At 36.1% G+C, this 27,303-nt stretch overlaps 2 protein-coding genes across 2 annotated transcripts in view; one reads left to right on the top strand and one right to left on the bottom strand.

Annotated features, from left to right (window-relative positions):
* Window positions 1–8,253, top strand: part of LOC133530028 (uncharacterized) — a 24,260-nt gene extending 16,007 nt beyond the window's left edge. The window contains exons 13-18 of the mRNA XM_061867836.1: window positions 2,044–2,164; window positions 2,251–2,340; window positions 3,034–3,181; window positions 5,826–5,959; window positions 6,937–7,089; window positions 7,761–8,253. Coding sequence (XP_061723820.1) covers window positions 2,044–2,164; window positions 2,251–2,340; window positions 3,034–3,181; window positions 5,826–5,959; window positions 6,937–7,089; window positions 7,761–7,912 — 798 coding nt within the window. The 3' untranslated portion in view covers window positions 7,913–8,253. The remainder of the gene's footprint in view (window positions 1–2,043; window positions 2,165–2,250; window positions 2,341–3,033; window positions 3,182–5,825; window positions 5,960–6,936; window positions 7,090–7,760) is intronic.
* On the bottom strand, window positions 8,186–27,303 carry LOC133528098 (protein takeout-like). Its single transcript, XM_061865322.1, has 5 exons — window positions 26,211–27,303; window positions 12,710–12,950; window positions 10,232–10,365; window positions 9,842–9,991; window positions 8,186–9,593 (listed from the first exon to the last, which is right to left on the bottom strand). Exons 1-5 carry the CDS (start codon window positions 26,314–26,316, stop codon window positions 9,442–9,444), a joined length of 783 nt encoding a protein of 260 aa, XP_061721306.1. The 5' UTR covers window positions 26,317–27,303; the 3' UTR covers window positions 8,186–9,441.

The following is a 27,303-nucleotide window of genomic DNA, read 5'->3' as shown; positions in this document are numbered from 1 at the left end:
ACCGTCATATTTTCCGACCGTGGCACTGCCAAAACTTGTCATTGGAAGTCTGCACAGCTAGCTTGGTAGGACTCTAATTACTTATCGTGGCACCGCTTGACAGTGGTTATTGTAACAACGACTTTATACTATGTATGATCTAAAGCGATATACATGACAGCACTAAGTATGTACCTATACAAATACACATCTTGAAACTTCTTATTGGACATTAGTTACGAGTATGTTAGGTTTGAAATTGTTAATGGGACAAGGTTGTAAGTATTACAAACATATTGCAATTCAAAAGAGCTAAAAAGGTGTTGCCATTGTATCTGTTTGGTTCAACTGGCAGGATCAAACTCTAGCAGGGTTCAGTAGCCCGACGCATCATGCAAGAGTGAATCAAAATGAGATGTTTTTAGCGCAGTCAATACGACGTAACGTAACGGTCGGTGACGTAACCGTACCGGTGCCGGCGCGGTCGCGGCACACTTCTGCAACACGGGGTAAACAAATTGAGCGAGTGTTGCATGGACACGGGCCCGTTGACGCCACAGCCACTCCACATCGAGGGCCAAACTTACGTCGCTCCCTTAAACATCCAACTACGGTAACCTCATTAACCTTATTCACTCGACCAGCTATCTACTCAAATTACTCTAAATGGGGGTCCATCGTTCAGCGTCATGGTCATGGATGTAATTTATTAGGTAGGTAGGTATAAGCTTGTTAATGTCATGATCACGTTTAGGAAGGTGTCATTCGGATAGCAACTGCAGCTGCATTACTGCGACGATGTTGATGCCGCCGTTGTATCTGTCAATTTCGTTTATTGCATTAGTGACAGATTTAACGTCCTAATCGCGGAAGTAAATAATGCGGCCGAAAAACGTGACTCATTTTATCATGGAGATTGACGCATACAGCACAAGCGGCGGGGTTATGCCGCAGCAGAAATGTCGCAAGCTGTAATTGATATCAGAATGTCACCTTTATCGTTAGCTGTGTCCTTAGCTAGCCTGTCGATTGGGATCTTTCTTTGTGATAAACCCAAACACAATTAGATTACGTTTTTTCGACGAGGTATTAGTTCTGATAATGCATACTTAATGTGGTCAAAGACATTAAGTATGCATTATCAGATCAGTTCCATGTATGCATTGACATCAAATTACCATAAGGATACTAAATAAGGTAGGGTTGCAGACGTCTACACGCTACGGTGACTGCTTACCATCAGGCGGGTCTTGTGCTTGTTTGCCACCGACGAGGTATTTTAATACGGCTAAATCAAAACACCGGGAAGTAGGATACTTATATACATACATATACATACCATACATATTATATCTACCTACGATAGAAACACGTGGGTAGTAATAGTGAATCTAAAGGCGTACCTAAACCTAACAAACCTATCTACCAGAGACTACTTAGTTGACAATTTGGCGATATTATCGGCACGCCACAAACTCTGTTATTCGAAACTGTTTGAAGAATAGTCTGTGCTTGGGTTACATACCTTGTACTGGACACTGTAGGTGGGTACACAAAGCAAATATCGTTATGTGGTTAGGGAAAAACTAGATCACTCCCTGATCAGTATTTCACATTTCGGGATCATTCAAAAAAGTGTAATGATTGACCGGTATATATGCTTATACATACCTAACTGTTTACACTTATCTCTTACGCTGGTTGAAACCCCTAGGTACTCGTAAGATATTCATTGATATTAGAGTTCTGAAAAAATGCTGCACATGATTAAAATGCACGTGGTTGTTTGCGCGCATGAGCGGTGGGTAGGCGTACACCAGGTAATTATCTAAACTTGCAAGTATGCTTACATTTTTAATACAGGTAACCTGGTCAAAACAATGGCGTAATATCAATCATAATTAAATAAAAGAAGTTAATCTCTTTTATTACAGAAAATAAAACGTGATGAGTTTATCATTTCATAAGATCTAATGATAGTGCTTCCATAACTATTACTAAATTGCAACTTATTTTAAGATAAATATCATGATTTATCATCACGTTTTCTTTATTATTTATTAGCTTGAGCGAAGAAGTCCTTTCATTAAACACAGTTTTTTTTTAATTAAAATGTGGAAATTAATATGGCTCTTTAGTGGAGTCAGTTCAGTATTTGCAGCAATAGACAAAGGCTTCGTGAACTGTAATGTGCAATTTAATTAATTATACTAAAGATTAGCGTGAAATGTCACCGTTGTGACGACAAGTAACTGCATGTGTGTGTTTCAGTCGGCGGGTTCGTGTGCCCTCGCGAGGAAAAGGCGCTAGGGCGCTGTCTACGCGATGCTCTCAACGTCTACATCCCGAAATTAGCTACAGGTAATAAAAGTACCTACTCCGATATAAATCATGTTTGTTTTAATCCTGCAATTTCACAACAAACCTTTAACAAACAAAACGAAATGGTACTTAATATTATTAATTGTTCGCACCGACGCTTGCCTCACATATCTTTTTTAGGGTTCCGTGCCCAAAGGGTAAAAAACGGGGCCCTATTATTGAGACTCCACTGTCGTCTGTCTGTCTGTATCTCAAGAACCGTGATCGCTTGACAGTTGTAATTTTCACAGATGATGATTTTCTGTTGCCGCTATAACAACACATACTAAAAACAGAATAAAATAATTTAAGAGGGGCTCCCATACTACAAACGTGTATTTTTTGCCGTTTTTTTCTTTGAATAGTGGTACGGAACCCTTCGTGCGCGAGTACGACTCGCACTTGGTCGGCTTTTTCTTTTTATTTTATATCGATTGTACTTTTATTTTATTTAAAACTTGCAAAATATATAAAGCTGGCTGCATTCCCCCTTTGGATCGCTATGCCGATCCGTTGGGCGAGGAAGGAGCCAGCCCTACGGTCCCCCGTGACATCAATGATTTTTTTTTAAAGTTGCCGAATTAATTTATGAGCGAATTAATTAATAAATATATACATGTATTGTCAATTACCAAATAAAGAAATTTTGTTATATTCTATTTTTGTGCGCAATGAACCGATATCTTGGCGCAGGAGTACCGGAGTACGGCGTGCCGGCGTGCGAGCCGCTGGTGGTAGGCGCGCTATCGGTGCAGCAGGCGGCGGGACCGTTCGCCGTCACCTCCTCCTACACCGATGTCACCGTGCGGGGCCCGTCCACCATGCGCGTCAAGGACGTCCAGTATGTAACACTTCTAATTTGAAATGTCGCCTTACATAACTTGTCTTGCATTAAGTCATCTCGCTTCGAGTTTGCTTGCGGAATGGGAATGCATATCCCTACAACTTTTATATTGTCGTTTCCGAAATAAAACCGCGTATGTCTGGCGCAACAATAACTTGTTCAAGCGTAGCAATTATAATAATCGTAGCCTTACGATCGTAGCATAGTGAAAAACTTAACAACAGATAGCGTCTTTAAAGAGACTGGCATTATATAAGATGCTAACAAATTAGCTATCGATGTTTAAAGAGATGGTACTTTATATTAAAACAATTAACTTTATATAGAAATTAAGAGAACTTATTATATAATTTTTTATGTTTTCATTTACCGATAAAAAAAATTATAATAATATCTAAAAAACTTTCTGTCATGTCAACGTGTCATTTGATTTACCAACGTGAAGTGGCCTGTGAAAGAGTTCAATGAGATCTCTCATTTAATTATATTATTAACAGGGTGTTGCGTAGCAAGTTCTTTTCCAATTTGCTCCAAAAAACATCATAAAACCTATAATGTTTCATATTTAAATATACTCCAGGAGCCGAGTGGTTATTAGCTGTAAAAATGTTGGTAACTAATTTGTTAACACTTATATAGATGTATTTATATATTTGTATAACATTATTTTGTTTTCACCATTTTTTTTTTGTTGGTATATTTAGGGCTTTGTAGCCAAAATGACATAAACGGAATCCGTCCGTCTGTATGTCACAGAGATTTTACTCGGAAACTATAAGACATAATAAACCGAAATTTAGAACGTAGGTACGAAATTTTTTTATTTCCGCAGGGCATTCCCTTATTTATTTACATTTATTATGCTGATTTAGTATGATATACCAAGTTTGTAGCTTTATTTCAACTGCAAGGGGGTTCAACCACTTTGAATTTTTTTTTATGATATATGGAATCCAAAATGAGTATTTATTTTTAGATTTTTATCGAAGTATCTGTTATCACACTATACATAGTGTTTATTCACACATTTCATTTCACATTTGTTTATAAGTTTTGAAATACAAAAACATTTTTTTCTATTTTTTATAATTTTTCAAGTTATATTTTTAAATTTCAACAAATAATGGTTTTACTTATAAATCGCATTTTCAAACAGTTTGAAAACAACCACTTAAATAATAAATAAAAAACATTAAATTTATTTTTCAGGATTTTATACAACTTTGTAACATTTAAATATAAATAAATAAATAAATATTAAATATTATACGGCATTATTACACAAATTGACTAAGTCCCACAGTAAGCTCAATAAGGCTTGTGTTGAGGGTACTTAGACAACGATACATATAATATATAAATATTTATAAATACATAGAAAACACCCATGACTCAGGAACAAATATGCTCATGCCCATGCTCATCACACGAATAAATGCCCTTACCAGGATTTGAACCCGAGACCATCAGCTTCGTAAGTGTTTCGCGCATGTCTACTTCGTAGGCAGGGTCACTACCCACTAGGCCAAACCGGTCGTCAAAGCGGTTCCATTCCCTTATATTTAAGATGAAGTTACAAAACTTGGCGCGTATTTTATCAAAATAATAAGAGTAACAAAATAAGGGGTGCCGCTTCTTCTAGCTAGTCTACCTAGAGTTTGAATTTTTCATATACAAACGTGAACCATCCTAACGTTAGGTGTATTTTATGAGCCGCTACTTAGTTTAGAAGTAAAAAATTACCTATAAAACATATTTTAAGGGGGCGCACTTCATACGTGTAACTAAGAAGATTTTTTTAAAAGATACTGCTTGAAAAACCGAAAACAGGGATTAAATTACTATACGGATTTTTAGTTGCAGATTTCAGGATCTAATCGGTTTTACGGAGGTTTTCTAGGAAATTCTCTGAAACGCTAAAACTTTGTTTTGGCTTCACATATATGTTTTGTACATGCAACTCTCGTGCCCCGCGTGCGCTTCGTGTGAGCAGCGCATTCGGGCAATCTGGACGCACCTTAGATAGATTTTGAGTATCTGCAGAATTGGTAACACTCGAATCTTCACATCAAAAACTTCAAAAACAATTTCTTTCTTTAATTATTTTTTAAAAGTTAAAGGCACAACTCACGCTGCCATTCAGTACCATTCAATATACGTACATAAAATTTAATTGTACAAAAAAAGTTGTATATGCACGCCTGAGATCCTTAAAAAATATAAGTTATGTAGTCTTTGATTTTATTAAGCGGTCGACGGTCTCGTAAGAACTATACATGTAAGTTGGTTTATTTTCCAATCTCACTCTATCCTATAGTTTGAAATGACTGCTGACCTTGCATTGATTTTTCTTTGTGGGTACATATTTTATAAAGGTAAAAACAATACAGTAATAACTTCTCGTCCGCTAAAACAGCACAGTAATGATATGGATTATTTAAATTTGATTTTGACCATAATGAAGAACTTCTCGTTCTATTTTTACGTTGAACCTTTCCGAGCATAATGCACACTCGCTGATTGATGTAAGATAAGATACTAGACATACGATTACATAGGTATAGTAAAGTTACTACATTATTTATTCGTCCCCATAAGAAGCTCAAACTGTTTGCTATAACACCTTTTGTTTTAATTTTAGAGTAGACTCTAAACAACATAAAATAGTGTCAGACTTGTACATCCCCGAGCTGAGAGTGAAGGGCAACTACAAGCTATCGGGGCAGCTGCTGATGCTGCCCATCGAAGGAGAGGGACAATTCTCCGGGAAGTACGGTAAGCACTGTATATACTTTATATAAAAATCCGACAGGTCCCTTAATAAAAATGTAAATGTATCAACTTGTTATTAGTTGATTATTCCACTGCGATGATAATCGCTAGCTGGGGGTCGATGAGAACTCTAAATATCACTTTATGGGCGGAAAAAATGTTTTAATTTCTCATGAAGTGCGTCGTTGTTGTTATAAAAAAGTTGTTGTTGTTGTTATGATACGTTTCTGCACTAGGGCATTTTACTTTCCTAGAATTCCAAGTACGTTTTTTTCTTTTATATTACAATAAGCAATCAAAATTTGATATTAAATAGAATTGTATTACAATTTACATTCTGATATTTAGCTCCCCATTCCATAAATCACTATAATTTTACCTAAATTGTGAATTGAAAGTACTCTCAAGAAATACTTTATAAGTTTATACTTAGTCAAAGTTTTTTTCAATACACATGTATTTTACTTTCCTCGTATCGAAATGAAAAGTAGACTGTTTAACTCGGTCGACACGCACCATTTCGGTCTCGGACTATTGGCGCTCTCACAAAAATGAGTGCCTGTTATAAATAAATCAATAAATGTTATAGGACATTATTACAAAAAATAAATAAGTCCCACAGTAAGGTCAATATAATATAATTTATAAATATTTATATATACTTAAATACATAGAAAAAACCATGACTCAGGAACAAATATTCGTGCTCATTCACCAGCATTGGAACCCGGGACGATCGGCTTCATAGGCGGTGTCACTAGCCATTAGGCCGTTTATGTATTACATGTGCCTACTTATTTAATGACGAAGTTTTATTGAATTGTAATAATCAATTGCCTGTACGAGTATAACTTAAAACAAATAAGCATGAATGAGAATAATGGGAGAGTGCACAGGCCGGAGTTGTGTTTGGCTAGCGGGGTTTGTCTAGTATTTCTCAGAATGCGAGAACTGTTCGAATATATCGTGTTGTATTGCAGCGGATATCGACGCCATGGTGTCGATCTCGCTGGGGCGCGCGCCGCGGCAGCGCGCGCCGGACGCGCTAACTTGCGAGAGCCTGGCCGTCAAGTTCCACATCGGCCATGCGGAGCTGCAGCTCGACAACCTCTTTGGTGGAGATGGGGAGTTAGGTACGTATCTACTATAAATTATTAGTTTTTTCCTAAAGGTCAGGTGGAATAGGTATGAAAAAGGGATGAGTGATTCTACTTCTACTTAAATATAGGTAATTTTTTTTTTTTAATTTTCCGAACAGCAATGTATTGCAAACATTTCGAGACATTTCGATATGATATTACGAGATACGAGCTTTTATAATAACTGTTAACTAGCGTTGACAGTTATAAAAAGCTCGTATCTCGTAACTTGTGTGTTGCTTTACATTGTGGGCCGAATTATTTTGTACGGTTAATATTTTCATTGTATTTATAAGCGAAAGTTATCTCAATACTTATTCTTCTTAGATCCTATGCTAACCACCGTTTAAAGGTTTGCCCTTATTGAATTTACACACTGTATATAAAGTTTTTTTAATTGGCTGTCAAATTATTGCGTTGCAGACTTATATTGGTCTTACTGTATGTTTTCTTGCACGATTACTATGATTAGTTCACATGAATGTTTAATACGTATTATTTGGGCATATCGGGTCTAAATGAACACGCGAATTTCGTAAATAGCTATTCTGCCAAAGTAACATTAGGTAGTTAAGTATACCTACGAGAAATGTTGTATTGTTTGTGTTTCAAACAAAGTTGAAGTTGGTATCTTGTGAGTGAGCCTTTGTGTGCGTGTGTCGCAGGTAACGCCATGAACAAGTTCTTGAATGAAAACTGGCAGAAGCTGGCCGAGGAGCTGCAGACGCCGCTGGAGGAGGCTCTGCGCGACTTCCTCAAGCCGCTGGCCGACCACGCCTTCGGCATGCTCCGCGCCGACGACGTGCTGGTTCTCTGACCGCACACCCACCGCCGACCATCATACCACATCAACCTACAAACTCATTCCTTAAAAGTCGTTCCACTTTGCTTTAACCCATTTAGACAAATTTACTGCACAAAATACCGTTAATTACCTACCCTCAAATTTTAACTTAAGTATAGTTGAGCTCAAATTAGGTGAACTATTTACACTCCACCAACCTAAGCCGAAAGGGGCTTCTGATAGCTCTGCTTTTACGTAAGCCATCTGTATTTTACAATGTCTTAAACTTAATTAACAAAAACACAGTACAAGTACCTGTTTATTTATTACCTAGGTTAAGATCACAATTTAAAAAATAAATGATTCGAAATATTTTTTGTATGTTTATTATTTAGTTATAACAACTAAACATATTTTTCTAACCATTTGCTGACAATCTAACAAGGTACATTTCCTTTAAAATTAGAATTACATATTATATTAATTTTCTCTACTTTCTAGTCAGAATTATACTTATTTAGGTATTCACTAGGATACTGGAAAGTAATAAATAATACTTATAATTCAAGGACATACAGTATGCCAACGCCCTTCTTAGAATATAGTCGTTTACCTTTTTACATTGTTGTACCTAAAATAAACATTAAAATTAATAAAACAGTTTCTATTGGAAATATTAATCACTACGTGTTTAACATTTTTCAACATGTTTGCAAAACCGAGAAACATTAAGCTATTAACGAAAAATATTGGCCATGTTCGTGTTATCTGGTCAATAATATTGAAAGCCTAATAGTAATCTTTTTTATGGTTAGATAATTAAAGTACTGTTGTACTTACTCACTTAAATGCATTAAAAATAAACGGCCTATACTGATTATACCTCGCTAGTCAGAATCACCCTTTTGTGGTTGCGTGCTAGGACTGGTCATGCTCTGAAAACCCCATCTAGAGATCGGATTTTCAGACCTAAATGCCTTAAGTAGTTACAATGTAATGGTAATACCAATTATAAATTTACTGCAGTCTAGTACATAATAATCAATATATAAACATACAATAATAGTATGTGTATTATACATACTGGTTAAATATGTTTTGTTACTAAATAGTTTTAAGTTCAGAAATAACGGCAAATAAACATGCAATTCAGTACCTAAGACACCTAAGCGGTTCCTCAGTTTAGAAGTAGGTACAATAGATACTATTGTTACGAAAATAAATAAAATCATCTTTGGACTAGCGTCACCAAAAATATTCTCAGATTTCAACAGTTTTAAATCCGGAAATTTCCATTAGCATATGAAACATTGTAAGGAGGTATTCAGAAAAAAGACAGGAGATTTTTTTAAATCAAAATATCGATAGTTTGATATTCTTTTCAGAACAATCCTCCTTTGGACGCCGACCAATTACAATTCAATAGATACCTAACTACTTAACTGTTAAGTTCGGACACCATGTCATGCCCCCCTAATGCCAATAACTGAAGCCACTTCAGTCACTTGAAAACTTAAAGACCTACGAACAATGTCGTTCTATTGTCATGTTTATGGTGCTCATTAAGGTTTGAGCCAGACGTCGATGGGCACTTTGGTGAAGGCGGCGTTGAGGAAAGCCTGGAAATGCTTGGCGATGGACACGCTGGCGGCCGGTCGCATCTCCTCGATGATCTCTGCCGCGTTGTTGTTCAGAAACTGGTTCATTGCTTCGCCTGAAATTTAGGTACAATTCAAACTTCAGATAGTTCAGAGATTAAAAGCCTAAGGCTATGTGACCCGTTGTCTGGGGTTACAACCGACAAAAGCGATGAGATGCGATGCAACGCAATAAATACTGATGACACGATACCAAAGGGACATCTAATTGTGACAGTTGTTGCTTTCGTCGCTCACCAGTTTACTATATTTAGGACAACGTGTAAGAACAATATTTACAAGTTTAATACAATAGATTTCATACCAATGACGCTTCCATAATTGACGGTGTCCCGCACTTTGAACCGGGAGTTCCGCAGCTTGAAGTCGACCAGGAGCCGGTCAGCCGCCATGTACTTGACGTTGTCTCGCTCGATCTCCTTGCCAAACACCTTTGCGATGGCGGCTACATCGACTATAACAAGGTTTTGCGACTTTGTGGTAAGTGTTATTTGTAGGTAACCTTGATACTTTACTGATAACAACTGGACCAACTGTGAAGGTGTTTCTCTTCAAATAAATAACGAATTTTTGTCATATTGGTATAGCTGTCTTCGAAGTATCGAGGAACAAAAGTGCATAAAATAAGGCACCGACGAATTGCAAATCTGCACGTTAAAAATGTTGAAGACGTTGAAGGCAAGTGTGTGCTTACTGAATGCAGCCCAGAAGTCTCCTTGGGAGCGCACGGGGAACAGCAGCACCTGGCCCGATACCTCGTAGCGGCCCGTGATCTCGATGCGCGGGAGCACCAGCCCCATGTCAATGCGCAGCTTACTCAGGTCAGATCTATAACCAATTTTATTGTTTTCATATCCAATAATATAAATGTAAAAAAAGAGAGCCAAGTTGAATACAAAAATTATGCTTGGCTGTGGGCTTCGCCGCAAAAAGAATGAAGATCTAAATGAGTGCCAAGTTCTATGCAAAATCCAAATATGTATTTATAGGAAAAAAATAACATTATGAACTAGTATTAAACTCTATTTCTTTGCTTTATTGGATACCTATAATAATTGCTGTTATTAAAAAAAATGAGATCTTAAAGTAGGTTAGATTTTACTTTGCCAGTTTTCATTACATCAGTCATTTTATAAAGTTATTCAACATAATAAATATATTAATTCTGGTAAAAACTGGCCAAGTCAATGGCCAACTAAAATGAAAAAAAAAATTATGGGGATCCACCCTATTTTTAACATTTTTTTATTTTTAGATCATATCCTACGCTAACACACAATTACCGAGCCGGATTCCAAATTTCATCCTTCTAGGTCATCTGGAAGTAGGTTAGATTTAGGTACTATATGTCAGTCAGTCAGTGCTAAAATTTATGACTTCTTGACCTTCATATCTTTATAACCGTTTGAGCTAACTTCACGATATTTGGGCTTCCAGATATCCTTATGGATATAATTAAACACACGTAGTTTTATATGTTTACGTTAAAGAGGTTTTGAGTTATAGAAGGGTCAAAAGTGGAACCAAGTGGTTCATGTAATATTACACTTGGCGCTGGCTAGACAGTTCCTTTGCTTGAACTTGGCTTGACACGCTGCCGCGTCTAGATACTTATTATTCTAAATTATATAATAACCTTCTGGCAGACGGATGTAACAAATCGATCAGCAAAATGTTCATATCGTCACCATAGTTCACAATCGTACTAATTATGCGGAAAATATGGTCGTAATATAGACCTTTATTTGCGCACTATGGTACTAGTTTCAACAAAAATTTTCGCCGTAATTAGTACGATTGTGAACTATCCACTGTTTAATGTATCCTCAAAAGTCCGCGCTTACTTTTTTTTATATATACTATGTCGGTGGCAAACAAACATACGGCCCGCCTGATGGTAAGCAGTTTCCGTAGCCTATGTACGCCTGCAACCCCAGAGGAGTTACATGCGCGTTGCCGACCCTAACACTACGCACCTTCATTGAGCTCTGGCAACCTTACTCACCGGCAGGAACACAACACTGAGTAGGGTCTATTGTTATTTGGCTAGATCTGTAATGACATCTGCTGTGCTGTGCCCTACCACACAAAGCGAGATGACATTCTCAATGCCCATACCTCTCTTATACAGCCCATACTAAACAGGTGCAAAAATATGAAATGTATTTTAGTACATACATACCTACCTACCTACTGTACAATCATATACACGAATCACTGTGAAATACGAATTACGAGAATAACTGAAAAAAGCCAGGTACCAGAAATGTATGGTTAAGTAAAGAACCAAGGCACTATAAACCGTCAACCCTAATTAGTAAGATTACTTTAACATTGCGTGTGCGTTGATAGTTTCGGTGTGTGCCCGTCCGTGATTAGTCCCTAGCGTTGCAATCGCTCAAGCCATCTTACGCGCGATCTCGACGTTTGCGCAAGCTCGACATCTGCGAAAATTGCAACGACCCAAATGCGCAAAATATGAACGAGATTACAAATACAAATGTATTGTTATGTCAAATATCAAATTGCCTAAACTTACTTATCTCATTAAAATAGAATAAACGTTCAAGTTTACAACGTACCAGATTATTCGCATTGCAACATATTTTGCAGAAATCACATCGCAATAGCAAACGTAATGTAAATCATTTGTAGTAGTTACCTGTACGCAAAATAAACATGAAAATAATAACAATGTTTTTGGGTAGGTAAGTAACCATTTTTTCTGTTATTAAAAGTTGCGATTAATTGGATGGTCCAATTAAGCAGTTTTTCAATCAGTTATTTTGAGAGAGCAAGTTAATTTCACAATTCGATTTGAGCCTATTCTCAGATTTAAGAATTTTAGGTAAATATCTCCGTCGCGCTGACGGGGGCGGTTTATAAAATTTGTGCTAAGGACAATTGCAGCTTAGGCGAAAAATCTCAGAATTCGAGGTTCGTTCTGGACATTTTCCTCCTCCAAAACATAACCAATCGTAACGAAATTTTATTGCAACAGCGTAAAAAAAAGATTAAACGTAAAAATATTAAAAACTATTGTGTTGTAGATCAAAACAATAGTTTTTATCATTTTGATTTTATTTTACGGGTCTCGACCAGATTTGCGCAGATTATTGGTAAGTAGGCAGCTGCCGTTTGTTGTGCCTTAGGTACATACAATGAGTCGCACCTTATCTTAGTGACGGTGTAGTTGCTGGGGCCGAGCACGGTGATGTTGGTGAAGGCGGCGGTGACGCGCACGGGCCCGGCGTCGTTGGCCATCACGAGCCGGTCGATGAGCAGCGGCTCCACGGCCGGCACGCCCAGCTCGGGCAGCCCGCGCGCCAGGTACGGCCGCAGGTGGTTGAACGAGCGCTTCACGCACGAATCCAGCTGCGGGTCACTGCGGCTACACGGCAATATGTACTCCGCTGAAAATATATCGTTTACATTTACCTACATTAATAAAGTAATTAATGTGAAACTGTACTGTCGTTCTAACAAGTATGTAAATGCGAAAGTGACGGGCATAGTGACAAGCAATAAAAATGGAACCATGCTACCACTGCTGGATATATTTATTATTGATTGTTTATTACAGAACTAAATACAAACGGGACGACCAACGAACAAGCGAAGTTTAAGTGTAAAATCTGCATGGACAATCTTTTAATCATGTTTATTAGCTTCATTTAAATACAAAGCCTTTTTATTTCAAATGTCGCGCCTTGCTCTGCTTTGTAACTAAAATGTCAAGTTGCACCATACTCCATTTAGAACGAAATCTTTACTGTTAATTTATTTCGCAAACTAGGGCACAACTAATCAATGCAAAATCAGACTGTCCATAAAAACTACCTACCGGTGAAGCAAAAACAGTGGGGATCCGTTTAAGGGCATATTCCGTATCGTGTTAAAATTTGTAAAAAGTAGAAGGAAAAATTGTATACGCAAAAAAAATGAATTTTGTATGGAGGGTTAGCCGACTTGGACAAACTATAGAAATAGAAATAGCCCCCATAGAAATTTTTTTTTTTAGAATCAATTTTTTTTCCTTATCAGAACACGATACCGAATATGCCCTTAAACGGATCCCCACTATTTTTGTTACACTTTGTATATACCATTATCTAATAACTTATCATAAAACAAAAATAGATGTCTCTATCTCTACATATATGTACAGCAATTAGACTGTGTCAGATACATTTGAACGCGAACTATATGGATATATCATTATTTGGAAAAGTATTCCAGATACTTTAGGCGCGTTGTCTCATCCGCTACTTTTGATGCTCACTAAACATATAACTATAATTATAACTATAATTTATAATCAGATAGATCTGAGGATTGCATTGATGCCGGCGCAACACTTAGCAAGTGAACAATGACAAATCAGTTAATCAGCAATCAATGTGTTCGCAAGAAATGATTACACGTGGGGCGGTTATGTAAGAGGCGAAGTGTGCCGCGTGCCGTGACGCAAGCGGTCAGCGGTGGCAAGGTGAGCCGAGAAATGCTGCCGCCGCCGGTGATATACCTTACGGCTCATTTGGCCATCTTTCATTTACGTTACTTGACCTTGGAATAGTTTTGTACTGCATGCGAGACCAATAGAAAATGTTTTGACTACATCACTAACTAACCGACACTTGGATAACCCTCGGGTCGCACGTAAGTATAATGTGACTTAAAATATAATATAACCTAAATATTACGCTTTTAAATACTAATTGGTTGCTATACAACTGTCTTTAAATAAATAGTGAAAAGTGTAAGTACGCGTAAGCTACTCCTGCTTCAAGCAAAAAATCGTCACTTGGCACCCACTGATACAAAAAGATGATAAATAATGTTTACTTAGGTACCTACACCTACTCTATATTTACATTGACATCGATTAGTAATCGTTAGGTAAGGTTTATAAGAATAACGTTGAACTTGAACAGCAGTGGTCATTTCGTATACTAATCTCTTGCACAAGGTCAGCGATTACATAAATCTGGTTATGTAAGTGGCAACACGGCGGCGACCTGCAAACCCACTTTATAGCATTTCTCTGATTATTCTCACATTTCTACCTCTAATCCATTAACCTCATCATCTCCAATAGCGATTATTATTACAAACTAAAACCAAATTCAACCACTTTTAAGATTTTTTCGATGTAAAGCTTATTCTCATAATCAAATTAAAAACAATATAGTCATAGACACACGATACGAGAGAAATGAGAAGTCAAAAAGCAACATTAATTATTGATAAGTACAACATAAAAATACTGTGTACTGTGTACCTAGGTAGTAAAGTGTGTACCCAACCCAGCTACCCCGTTACATTACAAGGCTTATAGTTCTACATTTATTTCTTTCATAATATTAAAATAGAATATAAAATATTATAATATGAATTTATATTATGATAGTCAACTATTTATTATATGTATACAATATCTAGACAGAAAAAGCGGCCAAGTGCGAGTCGGACTCGCCCATGAAGGGTTCCGTACCATTTATGACGTATTAAAAAAAAAACTACTCACTAGATCTCGTTCAAACCAATTTTCGGTGGAAGTTTGCATGATAATGTATATCATATATTTTTTTTTAGATTTTTCATTCTGTTATTTTAGAAGTTACAGGAGGGGGGGGGGACACACATTTTTTCACTTTGGAAGTGTCTCTCGCGCAAACTATTCAGTTTAGAAAAAAATAATATTAGGAATTTAAATATCATTTTTGAAGACCTATCCATAGATACCCCACACATATGGGTTTGAATATTTTTTTTTTTTTTAATTTTATGACGTATTAAAAAAAACTACTTACTAGATCTCGTTCAAACCAATTTTCGGTGGAAGTTTGCATGGTAATGTATATCATATATTTTTGTTAGATTTTTCATTCTGTTATTTTAGAAGTTACAGGGGGGGGGGGACACATTTTTTCACTTTGGAAGTGTCTCTCGCGCAAACTATTCAGTTTAGAAAAAAATGATATTAGAAACCTCAATGTCATTTTTGAATACCTATCCTTAGATACCCCACACGTATGGGTTTGATGAAAAAAAAAATATATTTTAATTTTATTACGTTTTTAAATAACTACTTACTAGGTATATCTCGTTCAAACCAATTTTTCGGTGGAAGTTTGCATGGTAATGTACATCATATATTTTTTTAGGTTTATTTATTATGACGACGTATCCATAGATACCCCACACGTATGGGTTTGATGAAAAAAGATTTTTTGAGTTTCAGTTCTAAGTATGGGGAACCCCCAAAATTTAATGTTTTTTTTTTCTATTTTTGTGTAAAAATCATAATGCGGTTCATAGAATACATCTACTTACCAAGTTTGAACAGTATAGCTCTTATAGTTTCGGAAAAAAGTGGCTGTGACATAATCGGACAGACAGACGGACATGACGAATCTATAAGGGTTCCGTTTTTTGCCATTTGGCTACGGAACCCTAAAAAACATCAAATATCAATAGCAAAATAAATTCATTACAATGTCAAATAATATCATAATTACGGAAAAGATGAATAACCCACCCACTTACCCCTATTGTAACACAACTTATGAAGCTTTTACAAATAAATGTTGTATATGCCTATATTTTATTTACAAACTGTTGAGGAATGTTTCAAGTTCCAGGTATATGTATTATACATTAACAATAGTTGTACAGTCAGCGTCAAATACTTTGTAGCAGTCAAAGTGGTATATGGTGTACCGAACTATTTGGCTACTTTGGTTGCTACAAAGTATTTGATGCTGACTGTACAAACACGTTATTATATAATAGTTACAATATTATCTTCATCTTGTAAATTGATTTTGGAAAAAAGCTCCAACGATTATGTTAAAAATTAAAATCAATAGGTTTAAGACAAGGCATTCTTAGGAAAAATATTTTTCCGATCCAACTTTAGCCTAGGCTAGGTAATAAGGTAATAATTAGTGCAATTAGGTGAGTACATCATTTACTATATACACCGTGTCCAATAAGTTCGAATACAAATTTTTAGCACTGGCAGTCTAGACATACGGATTACTGGCTATAATCAGGTCGTTACAACCCTATGGAGTTATAAATAAGTGTGCCTTTCATATAATATAATTTTCATTACATACACTATGCGTACATTTATCTTATTAAGGATCGTAACTGTATTCGAACTTATTGGACACGGTGTAGATACCTAAATGATGTGCAGTAAATTATGTCCAGGCTCGATCAAGGAGTTATGGAACTACAAGAGCCTAGAAGGCCAAAAAGCTATTTGTGAGGGGTCTTGCTATTCTGGTCATCTTATTTGCTCGAAAGTATGGTCGATTTTGGTATCAAATAAAAGTGCTCTGTCAATTTAATAAATTGTTATTGAAATTACGATTTAAATATAATTAGTAAGATAAAAATGAAATTAAAAATAAAGTAGGTATTTGACATTTGACAAGAAAGATTACGGCTTACCACAGATACGTTTATGTTAATCTCTATGGTGACTTACTATATCTACCAGTTAAGGGCTCCACGGCAATAAATCGCACGCGGTATTCGATCCTTTGCCGACTAAGTACCTACATTCAATTAATCTATTTTTTTGGTGAGCCACGAGTTCTCAGTTCGGGACGTACTACTTTTTTTTCAATTAGAGTTTTTTAGTTATAACTTCCTTTTCTACATAATTAGGCGTCTTTTTCATTTCATTTTATGAAATCCAAAATCAATAATAATCTTTATTTCACCGGTCTACCTCAATGAAATCGGTTTTTTTCTTAAAATTCGAGCGCCAAGAGTCCTAGATGGAAATGGTGCATTTCACCCAAGTTAAACACTCTACTATCGAATACGAGGAAACCAAACAAGGCAATGCAAATTTGTAAAATCAGTACCTAATTAAATTAATAGACCTATGGCCATCTATTTTTTCTTAGGACTTACTTGGAATCGGAGACTTCGCATGTCTAAAGATAAATAATCCCCAACGAAATCATTCAGATTGCAATATTTATGACACCACACACGTTTTATCAAATGGCAGTAATTTTAAATTTGTTCCTTAAAATATAAAAATCAGCGGGATTTTAGTTCTAAAACTACCCAAAGGCAATGAAACTGTTTTAGAAATTTTTAAATATTAAATTGGATGAGTACAGTAAGCAATTTTATCTTATATTATGCTTTATTTACATGAATAATGCCAAATAACTGTAAAAACCCATTTAATGTCGTACTTAACAACATTTAACTGTAGCTGTACGTGTTTTTACTATGAAGGGGAGACTTGTGATAACTCAAAAACATTTTAACTGGTCATGTGCGCTATAGTTTTCGTTTAATGTCTTTCTTAAGTTCTATTTCCACGATTTTTTTCATATTGTATGGATCCATGGTTTAACCCCCCCGCTCTAATTTGTCTTGTGTACTTTGAAAACACTTTCTTCTTTCTTTCGGAGCAATTACTTCCAAAAAAAATTACTTTATCCAGCCAGTACCAGCTAACACAACTCGTGATGCTCTTGACCCGATCTATGTGATCAATTTATTGCATTGGCAAAGACCTCTAATTAATCTGAAATGGTTGTATCATGCACTAATGGTAATGTGCAGCATTAAGTATTATTGTCGCCCGGGATGTGCGTATTTTAAAGCTCATTCGTGCCAAGGTCGGTTTGCATTAAGTACCTACGTTTGACGAAACACCGCGTGAGCAAATACGCCGGTGCGGACGTCTGAGCAAACTCCAGGCGCATATTTTTAGCAGGAAAAACTAATGTACCTACGCAACTCATTTATCAAGGTCTTAGCTAAATATGATCATCCTATTTACTAAACCCAGTCATTTACTTTGGTGATAAACCGGTTCTCAAAACCAAAACAAACCTGTGAATATCATTTAATTAATGACAAACCTTAACAGAATACAATAACTGAATCAGTTAATCCGTTTTAGACGTAGGTATTTGCGAAAATTAATTTATTATAAACATATAAAATAAGTAACCTCATGCCACACCTATGATATCTACTCGTATGCATGACCTGTCCGGGCCGGGGTAATAAAACTCTTTACAATTAAAATGCATATCAGCACGCAAATTATTTCTCTCTTTCTATCGTATTTTTCACATAGCTTGGGGTACGGTGACAGCTCTCAATTATCTCAACAAAATGTATGCGTTTTAATGTAATAAATGGTATACTCGTATAAATGACAGCCATCACGGTACCTTCGCTATGTGAAAATAGTATTTTATGCAACAGTTGTATAAGAAGGGTCAAAAAAGGCGAGTGGCGTGAGTTACAATGTGAGCCGGAGCCGAAGACGTAGGCGAACATTGTAAAGGAATACGCCACGAGAATTTTTTGACCTACTTATACAACGTTGCATACAATATTTTTCCTACGAGTCAACAAAAATAAATCTTAATTTAGGTAAACAAATTACAGCAAAAGTATATAGCCAAGACGCGCGAGCATACCTTGTTACGCGCCCGGCCCGCCCCGGGCCGCGGCCGGCCGGTCAGCGACACCTCCTCGTAACTCATGAGGCCCTGGTACTTGCTACTTGCTAAATTAATTTATTGGACAGTTTTTTCTCAATTTTGGCCACCGTAGCCTGCGGAGACTAACAAGCAACGCTAAGCGGTCTTCGTAGTCTATGGGTGTTGCTATATTACGAGTGTCACATGCGTGTTTCTGACTTATGAAGTAATTATTTTTACTATGCAACCAAATGAATATTTTGTAAGTTGGCATCAATGCACTTAGTTTAAAACTGTATTCTTTTTGGTTTTGTTAGGTTGGTAGCCATTAATCGCAGTAACATTATAGCTTATAAAAGCACAAGAGCTTTTATGAGGAATAGACAATATAGACTTTTCTTGAAACCTTTTATATATGTTCTTATATTCGTGTTAATGAATGCATAAATGACAGATAACAGTAGAGGAGTAGGAAAATACTTTAACACGCTTAAAAGAAAGAAGGGCGCGGCGTGCTATGGGTGTCTTATTAGCCTTTTAAATTTATTATTGGATTAATATTAGCGATTTATAGTTTTTTAGGTATTTCATTATCTTTATTATTGGTAGTATTAATATGTAGTATAGTGTTCAGCCCGCGTAGCCAACATGCCAATCGTTAACGCTCCGTAGCATAGCGTAGTCAGCTCTCTCTATCACTCTTTCATATTAGTGCGACAGTGACAGTTGCGTTTCGTTCGCTACGGAGCATTAACGATTGGCATGTTGAACACACGGGCTTTTCGGTTTTTTTTTTTTTCCTACTCCTCTACTGTTATCTGCCATTTATGCATTCATTAACACGAATATAAGAACATACATAAAAGGTTTCAAGAAAAGTCTATATTGTCTATTCCTCATAAAATCTCTAGTGCTTTTATAAGCTATAATGTTACTGCGATTAATGGCTACCAACCTAACAAAACCAAAAAGAATACAGTTTTAAACTAAGTGCATTGATGCCAACTTACAAAATATTCATTTGGTTGCATAGTAAAAATAATTACTTCATAAGTCAGAAACACGCATGTGACACTCGTAATATAGCAACACCCATAGACTACGAAGACCGCTTAGCGTTGCTTGTTAGTCTCCGCAGGCTACGGTGGCAAAAATTGAGAAAAAACTGTCCAAAAATTGAATTTAGCAAGTAGCAAGTACCAGGGCCTCATGAGTTACGAGAAGGTGTCGCCGACCGGCCGGCCGCGGCCCGGGGCGGGCCGGGCGCATAACAAGGTATGCTCGCGCGTCTTGGCTATATACTTTTGCTGTAATTTGTTTACCTAAATTAAGATTTATTTTTGTTGACTCGTAGGAAAAAAATTGTATGCAACGTTGTATAAGTAGGTCAAAAAATGCTCGTGGCGTATTCCTTTACAATGTTCGCCTACGCCTTCGGCTCCGGCTCACATTGTAACTCACGCCACTCGCCTTTTTTGACCCTTCTTATACAACTGTTGCATAAAATACTATAATTAAATCGACGAATATTTTACAATTTAGTACAAAACAGTGTACGGTTATATTAGCTCTGGTAAAGCGATAGCTGGACTTTACAATGAGCCACAAGGGTAACCTGGCGTTGACACCAGAATGGTGGTTAAACTCGTATCCAGATTAATTCTTCATTATCCGCAAACTTCCACACTAATTTACTGCATGATAACATACATAACAATATTAATGAGCAAAAACAAAGAAATTAGGTAATCAGGTAATCACGAGGCGATGTCACCAAGATGGCGGTCGCCATGCTTTCATGTAAAGTGGAGTGCAATAAAATTTGCAAATAATGTAAACAAATATGACAGATTCTGTTAGCATTTGACGTGTAACCGAAACGAAGCTTTAGGATTGTCGTTTTCATGGAAATATTAAGATAATATTTTTTAACAAGTAATTAAGTAATATAAATAAAAGATTTATGACTGCCATAAAAAAACCGGTCAAGTGCGAGTTTGTTTTACTCGCGCACCGAGGGTTCCGTACAAACTTTGAATTATCTCGTTTAAAGTATCTCGTATAAAGGTGAAAGACTTTTGATCAGAAGTACCTTTGCTAAGTATAATTGTGTACAGCAACAACAAATTGTCTGATTTGCCAGAGGTAATGCACGTATGTTGGTTTTTCGAGGATAATTCTCTATCAAGTGAACTGGGATCAAAAATTATTCTTTTATTTTAAAAAAAGGTGTCTATAATGTAATCTCGTAGACATTTTAAGTGTCATAAACGCACGTAAATTTGGTTTAATTGCAAACGGAAATCGGAAATGTTAATTTAAAAAAAAGTTACGAAGTTAGAGGTCTGATTATATTTTTCCTGTAAAATTTATAGTAAATATAACATAATATGTAAAAAAATCATATTTATTTCTTCGGTAAACTTCGAAGATAAGGAGAGGGGTATGGTTTTTAGGGTTCCGTACCCAAAGGTTAAAACGGGACCCTATTACTAAGACTCCGCTGTCCGTCCGTCCGTCTGTCACCAGGCTGTATCTCATGAACAGTTGAAATTTTCACAGATGGTGTATTTCTGTTGCCGCTATAACAACAAATACTAAAAAGCGGCCAAGTGCGAGTCGGACTCGCCCATGAAGGGTTCCGTACCATTTATGACGTATTAAAAAAAACTACTTACTAGATCTTGTTCAAACCAATTTTCGGTGGAAGTTTGCATGGTAATGTACATCATATATTTTTTTAGGTTTATCATTCTCTTATTTTAGAAGTTACAGGGGGGGGGACACACATTTTACCACTTTGGAAGTGTCTCTCGCGCAAACTATTCAGTTTAGAAAAAAATGATATTAGAAACCTCAATATCATTTTTGAATACCTATCCTTAGATACCCCACACGTATGGGTTTGATGAAAAAAAAAAAATATTTTAATTTTATTACGTTTTTAAATAACTACTTACTATATCTCGTTGAAACCAATTTTCGGTGGAAGTTTGCATGGTAATGTACATCATATATTTTTTTAGGTTTATCATTCTCTTATTATGACGACGTATCCATAGATACCCCCCACGTATGGGTTTGATAATTTTATTTTTTTGAGTTTCAGTTCTAGGTATGGGGAACCTCCGAAATTTATTGTTTTTTTTTTCAATTTTTTGTGAAAATCTTAATGCGGTTCATAGAATAAATCTTCTTACAAAGTTTGAACAGTATAGTTCTTATAGTTTCGGAAAAAAGTGGCTGTGACATAAACGGACAGACAGACGGACATGACGAATCTATAAGGGTTCCGTTTTTTGCCATTTGGCTACGGAACCCTAAAAAGTACGGGGCCCTCGGTGGGCGAGTTCAACTCGCACTTGTCCGGTTTTTTTTTACATTTGCTTTCATAAATCAATTTATTTCATTATGTAAAAATAGAAAAAATGTTTTGGAATGTACAAGTTGAGCTCTTTCGAATGATACCCCACTTGACCTAGCCACTAGACTTTGAAATTATGCCCCTTCTTCATATTGGGCATTTTCCTTATATATATATATAATAAAAAGAAAATACTTTCAATGTGCCTGAGTTAGCGTTATTCAGAACTATTCCAAATTTCAAATCGATAGCTTAAGTGGTTCTCGAGATATTTAGCGATGTGACAGACAGACGGAAGGACGGACAGAGTCGCACCATAAGGGTTCATTTTGTACCTTTTTGGTACGGAACCCTAAGAAACAATATACATACATATTGGTGAGGTGTTTTATCAATAAAGTCATGGTACACCACAAAGAGTGCGAGAATGGTGCAGTTGGTGTTGTCCATTTTAATAGAGTTATCATTAATTAAAATCTTTACAAAAACAACAAGTTAAATACCTCCTAATAATAGCAATCCAAATAAATTAAAATTATTAGTCGTCGTAACATGCCCAGTTATTTTTTTATGGTTTCCTTCTGGGTGTGGAATGTTATTATTATTTAGGCGGTATTCAGGTCGGACATAATTTAGGAGACCATTACGAGTTAAGAGTTTAATATGTATACCATATGTATACTAAGCAAATATACACTCATTGTATAGAGTGAAGTTAAGATTAATGGATGGAAATTTATAGTTCCCGATAAGGAAAATGAGTTGTTTCTGTAATGTGTGGAAGTAAATCGTGAGGAAGATAATTCGATATTTTCGATGCCATCAATTGGTGACTCCGAGAAATGATGACGACGCAGAAGCACGACACAAACAGTGCGCGCGAGCCTGAGCAGAATAACATTATCACTTCAGGCGTCATTTCGGCTAAAAGATGGCCCATTTCAGCCTTGACGAACCTTATACATGGACTCTTTAAAATATAAATGGACACATGGCGCGCGTGACTCGCATCAGAACGCTCTTGTTAGAGGTCACACTCTGATGTAAGTAATCAAATAGTCAATCACGAGACTTATTCTTACATCTTTTCCTATGAAAAGAAATATCTATATACGTATATCTAGGTACGTACTTACATTATGCATGGTATATCTTATGTTTGATTACAGTAAAACAAAGTACAAAAGTCAGACTTAAACACAGAAGGCATCCTCTAAAAATCAGCAACCGACCAAGCAAATAAGTATAAACAAAAAGTTTTGGTGCTGGAAATTAATATAATGTAAAACTGACGAACGCATAAGAACAAGTTTCACAATTAAGTTGCTTATTAAGATTTAAGTAAGGGCAACTATACGGTACATAGAAGATATGTAAAAACGCAGATTGATTAGTCTTTTACCTTACACTATAATTACAAAATTAAACGAAGTTACCTGTAAGTGAAGTTCCATTTGTATTATACGATATGCCTAGCCCGAGACACGAGGCGTATCGTATAATTGTTTAGCAGATTTATATACTTTTGAGACTGCACTGAGATGGGAAATTGGTTTTACAAAACACCTGCTCAAGGAACAGACACTAATGTATACAAGTCTTAGTGAATATTGGGCTTAGCTCAGTCCCTCAGTGCCGGCCGTGGCGGGGTCGGTGGTGAACTGTGACGCAACCTTGACACCACGGTTGCGCAGACGCTGGTGAAACTAATATTTTTGTACTAACCTCACGATCGCTGGCCCGTAATTAGGGTATGACGCTAACCTAGCTATTATAATGATGACGTTAAGTGCTACTGAAGCGGGCTTTTCTTAGTATTTAGTGTTCCGCGATAAGTAAATATTTATAATACAATTTCCGACTGCTACTCAACGATCTATCCACAATCAGCGACCATGCTCGAGTAAAAGCAAATATACCTACATTAGTAGCATGGCATGGTACCTACAACAATTAGGACCTATTTTCTAAATGTGCGAATAATTGACTCTGCAAATGTGACATGATTGAGTGGTGAGGTGTTCTTTATTTGGTTTATACATACAAACCAAATATACATATTAGTTTAGTTATAAATCCATTTACTTGATGATTGCGTGTGTTTGATAATTCATTATTTGCAAATAAAAATAATTGATAGATCTAACAAAAATAGATTAGTTGCTGTAAAAGCGGTAAATAATCCAGTATAAATGTGGTCACCAACATACTGTCGCTACAGTACCTAGACCCGCGTGTGTTGAAGGTCTACGAACGTTAACAACATTATATTGATTAGCAAAATATGAATGGTCCCTCGCTAATAACATTACTAAATAATTGTATGTTCCTACACTCAAGTTATCCGTCAGTGTACATTTTAAATTCCTTATGGCACCCGGTTTTCTGGATTTAATGGTCAATGTTAGTTCAATGTTGTTGGTCAACAGCAGCACAATATATTATGAAAAAAATGCCACCAAGCTTACAGACTCTAAATTCAAGACTATTGTTAAGCAAAAACTCATTTCGCGAGTATACTATAAAAATAAGCGATTATATCATGGAGGGATGTTTGCCGATGATAACGTCCTGCATTAGCAATCTAGTGCATTCAATTTCTATAAGAAAGTACCTGCTGTATATGATAAAAAAAACCATATTAAATTAAACTGTATTTTTTTATTTAATGCATGTTAGTTATAAGATGAAATGTTTTGCAAAGATGTGTCCGGCAGAATTTCTTGCCGGTCCCATATTGGGATATCCCCCTACAATTTAGGAAGGATTTAAATCTTCTCGAGGCAGAGGTGTTGGGTTAGAGCCGGCATAGGCAATGTAATATGCCTACTTGAAAAATAAACCGTCTTGATCTTTATGCCGTATGTAAACGCACTGGCTATTTATACTTAGTGCTTAATTACATTCCTATGACATTTCTGTTGTAGGTATGGAGTTATAAACTTATAACTTTATAACACTTATTATGTCAGTAATGATGATTTATATTACAGCAATTGAATTTAGAATTAGCATGTTATATAGGTATTATTATTATAAAAAAGAGAAATATTCCATTTTGCGCGAGTAGCGATTTGTTTGATTGTGTAGACTATTATTATTTTAAATATCCTTTATAAAAGTTAAATTAATCAATATCCTCTCGTGTTTATTTCTGAATATGAAAACTATTAAAACATAATAAGCACCTATAATTAAAAATAAATAAGTGAAAATTACTGATTATTACTACAATTCAAAACCTTCCACAGCTCTGTTATGATTCTGATTAATACTAAACAGACATAAACAGACGGCAGGAAACTATCTACAAAGCTAAGTCAGTCTCATATTGTTTTGAATATTTTTATTTTCTCGATAAGCTAATTAATAACGCATCATTTAAATTCCTTGCAAAATGTATATATTTAGGTACATTAGGTTTGCGCATTGTACATCCCTTGAACATGTACAGTGCGCATCAACAGTAGCGGATAAAACAACGCGCCAAAAGTATCTGCCACCCGAGCTCTTTTCCTAACTACTAGAGATCAATCTGTACAGTTCGCGTTCAAAAGTGTCAGTTATAGTCCAATTGTTTTACGAGTACACCGTGTAGATTTTCGTTAAGCTGTTAGAGAATGGTCGATATTTTTGACACGTTAGTAGTCTGATCCACTACTTTTATTGCAGACTGTAAGAGTTGAGAAAAAAATCCTCAAAATATATGGTTTGGTTGAAATTATTAAAAATGCATTTGAACATAAATCTTTACATTATATGTAATTCATAGAATATGATAATATGTAATTATGCCTGAAATCATACAAGTGTTACAAGTTACGACTTACGAGTGGTGAGGGAGTTGTCGTTTTCCGCGGCCGTCCCGCTGCGGCACATGCCGGTCACGCTGCACAGCACCAGCAGACTCTTCAGAAGGTGTCCCGCCATGCTCATTTTATAAAAATATTGTTAAGTCCAAATGCGTGTATTACTCTAAAATCACAAGATCACTGCTTTGTATTTTGATATTTTCAGGTGTCGGTAACGTCAGTGGAAGTAGAAGTGGTGTGTGTGCTGGCGAGTCGCTGGGCAGATAGCGGGCGTGTGCTCGAAGGGGCCGCCGACGGGCGCGTGTTTCATTTTGTTTGAAGTGAAAGCCCTAGAGACGATGTGTTTTATTCTCGCGTAATTTTCGTCATCCCTCGCGGGCTCCCCACCTCGCTGTCAAACAAATTACAAACTCCACGTGCTCACCGCAATCAAAATATGCATCGGAGTCAAATTCGCCTTTACATATGAGATAGGTAATAAAATAATTCGTCAGCCGAATTACGTCACCAGGCCCAACGTACAATAGAGAGAACTCCTCCCTGTCTTCAAAATATTTACTAAGTAGATACATTCAATAATCGTTTTGCATTCAATTACTTTTAGAAGATGGCTAAAAACTAATATTTTTTGTGTAACTAATTTATGTAGAGGAGACTAAGCACATAGGGGAGTAGTGACAATGAAGATTCCTCGAAAACTATGATTGTTAGCGATCTGGAGCCCCCTTTAAAAATGCGCATTTTGACGTATATAAAGTAGTTTTGGGTCACAAGATTTACGTTACAAAATCATAAACGTTTACGTTCTTGTGATATTTTTCTTATATTCTATGGTTTCTCAAGTTTCAAGATGTGACCTTTTTTATAGAGTTTGCACATTTAAGTTTATTTTTCTGATTAGGTGTTATTTCTTGTTTCAAATGATTAACAACTATACAAAAGACACAAAATAACCAACCCAATAACCAACATGTTGAATTTGATCCGATAACCACAGAAAGACCTATCAAGGACAACATTGCGGCCATATTTATGGATGTATATACTTTATTGTACATAGAAATAAAAACACGAAAAACACAGTTACAGAGTAAATTAAATATAACAATGG

Source organism: Cydia pomonella, chromosome 1, assembly GCF_033807575.1.
Source record: "Cydia pomonella isolate Wapato2018A chromosome 1, ilCydPomo1, whole genome shotgun sequence".
Lineage (NCBI taxonomy): Eukaryota > Metazoa > Arthropoda > Insecta > Lepidoptera > Tortricidae > Cydia > Cydia pomonella.
This window is presented reverse-complemented; position numbering and strand designations above follow the sequence as displayed.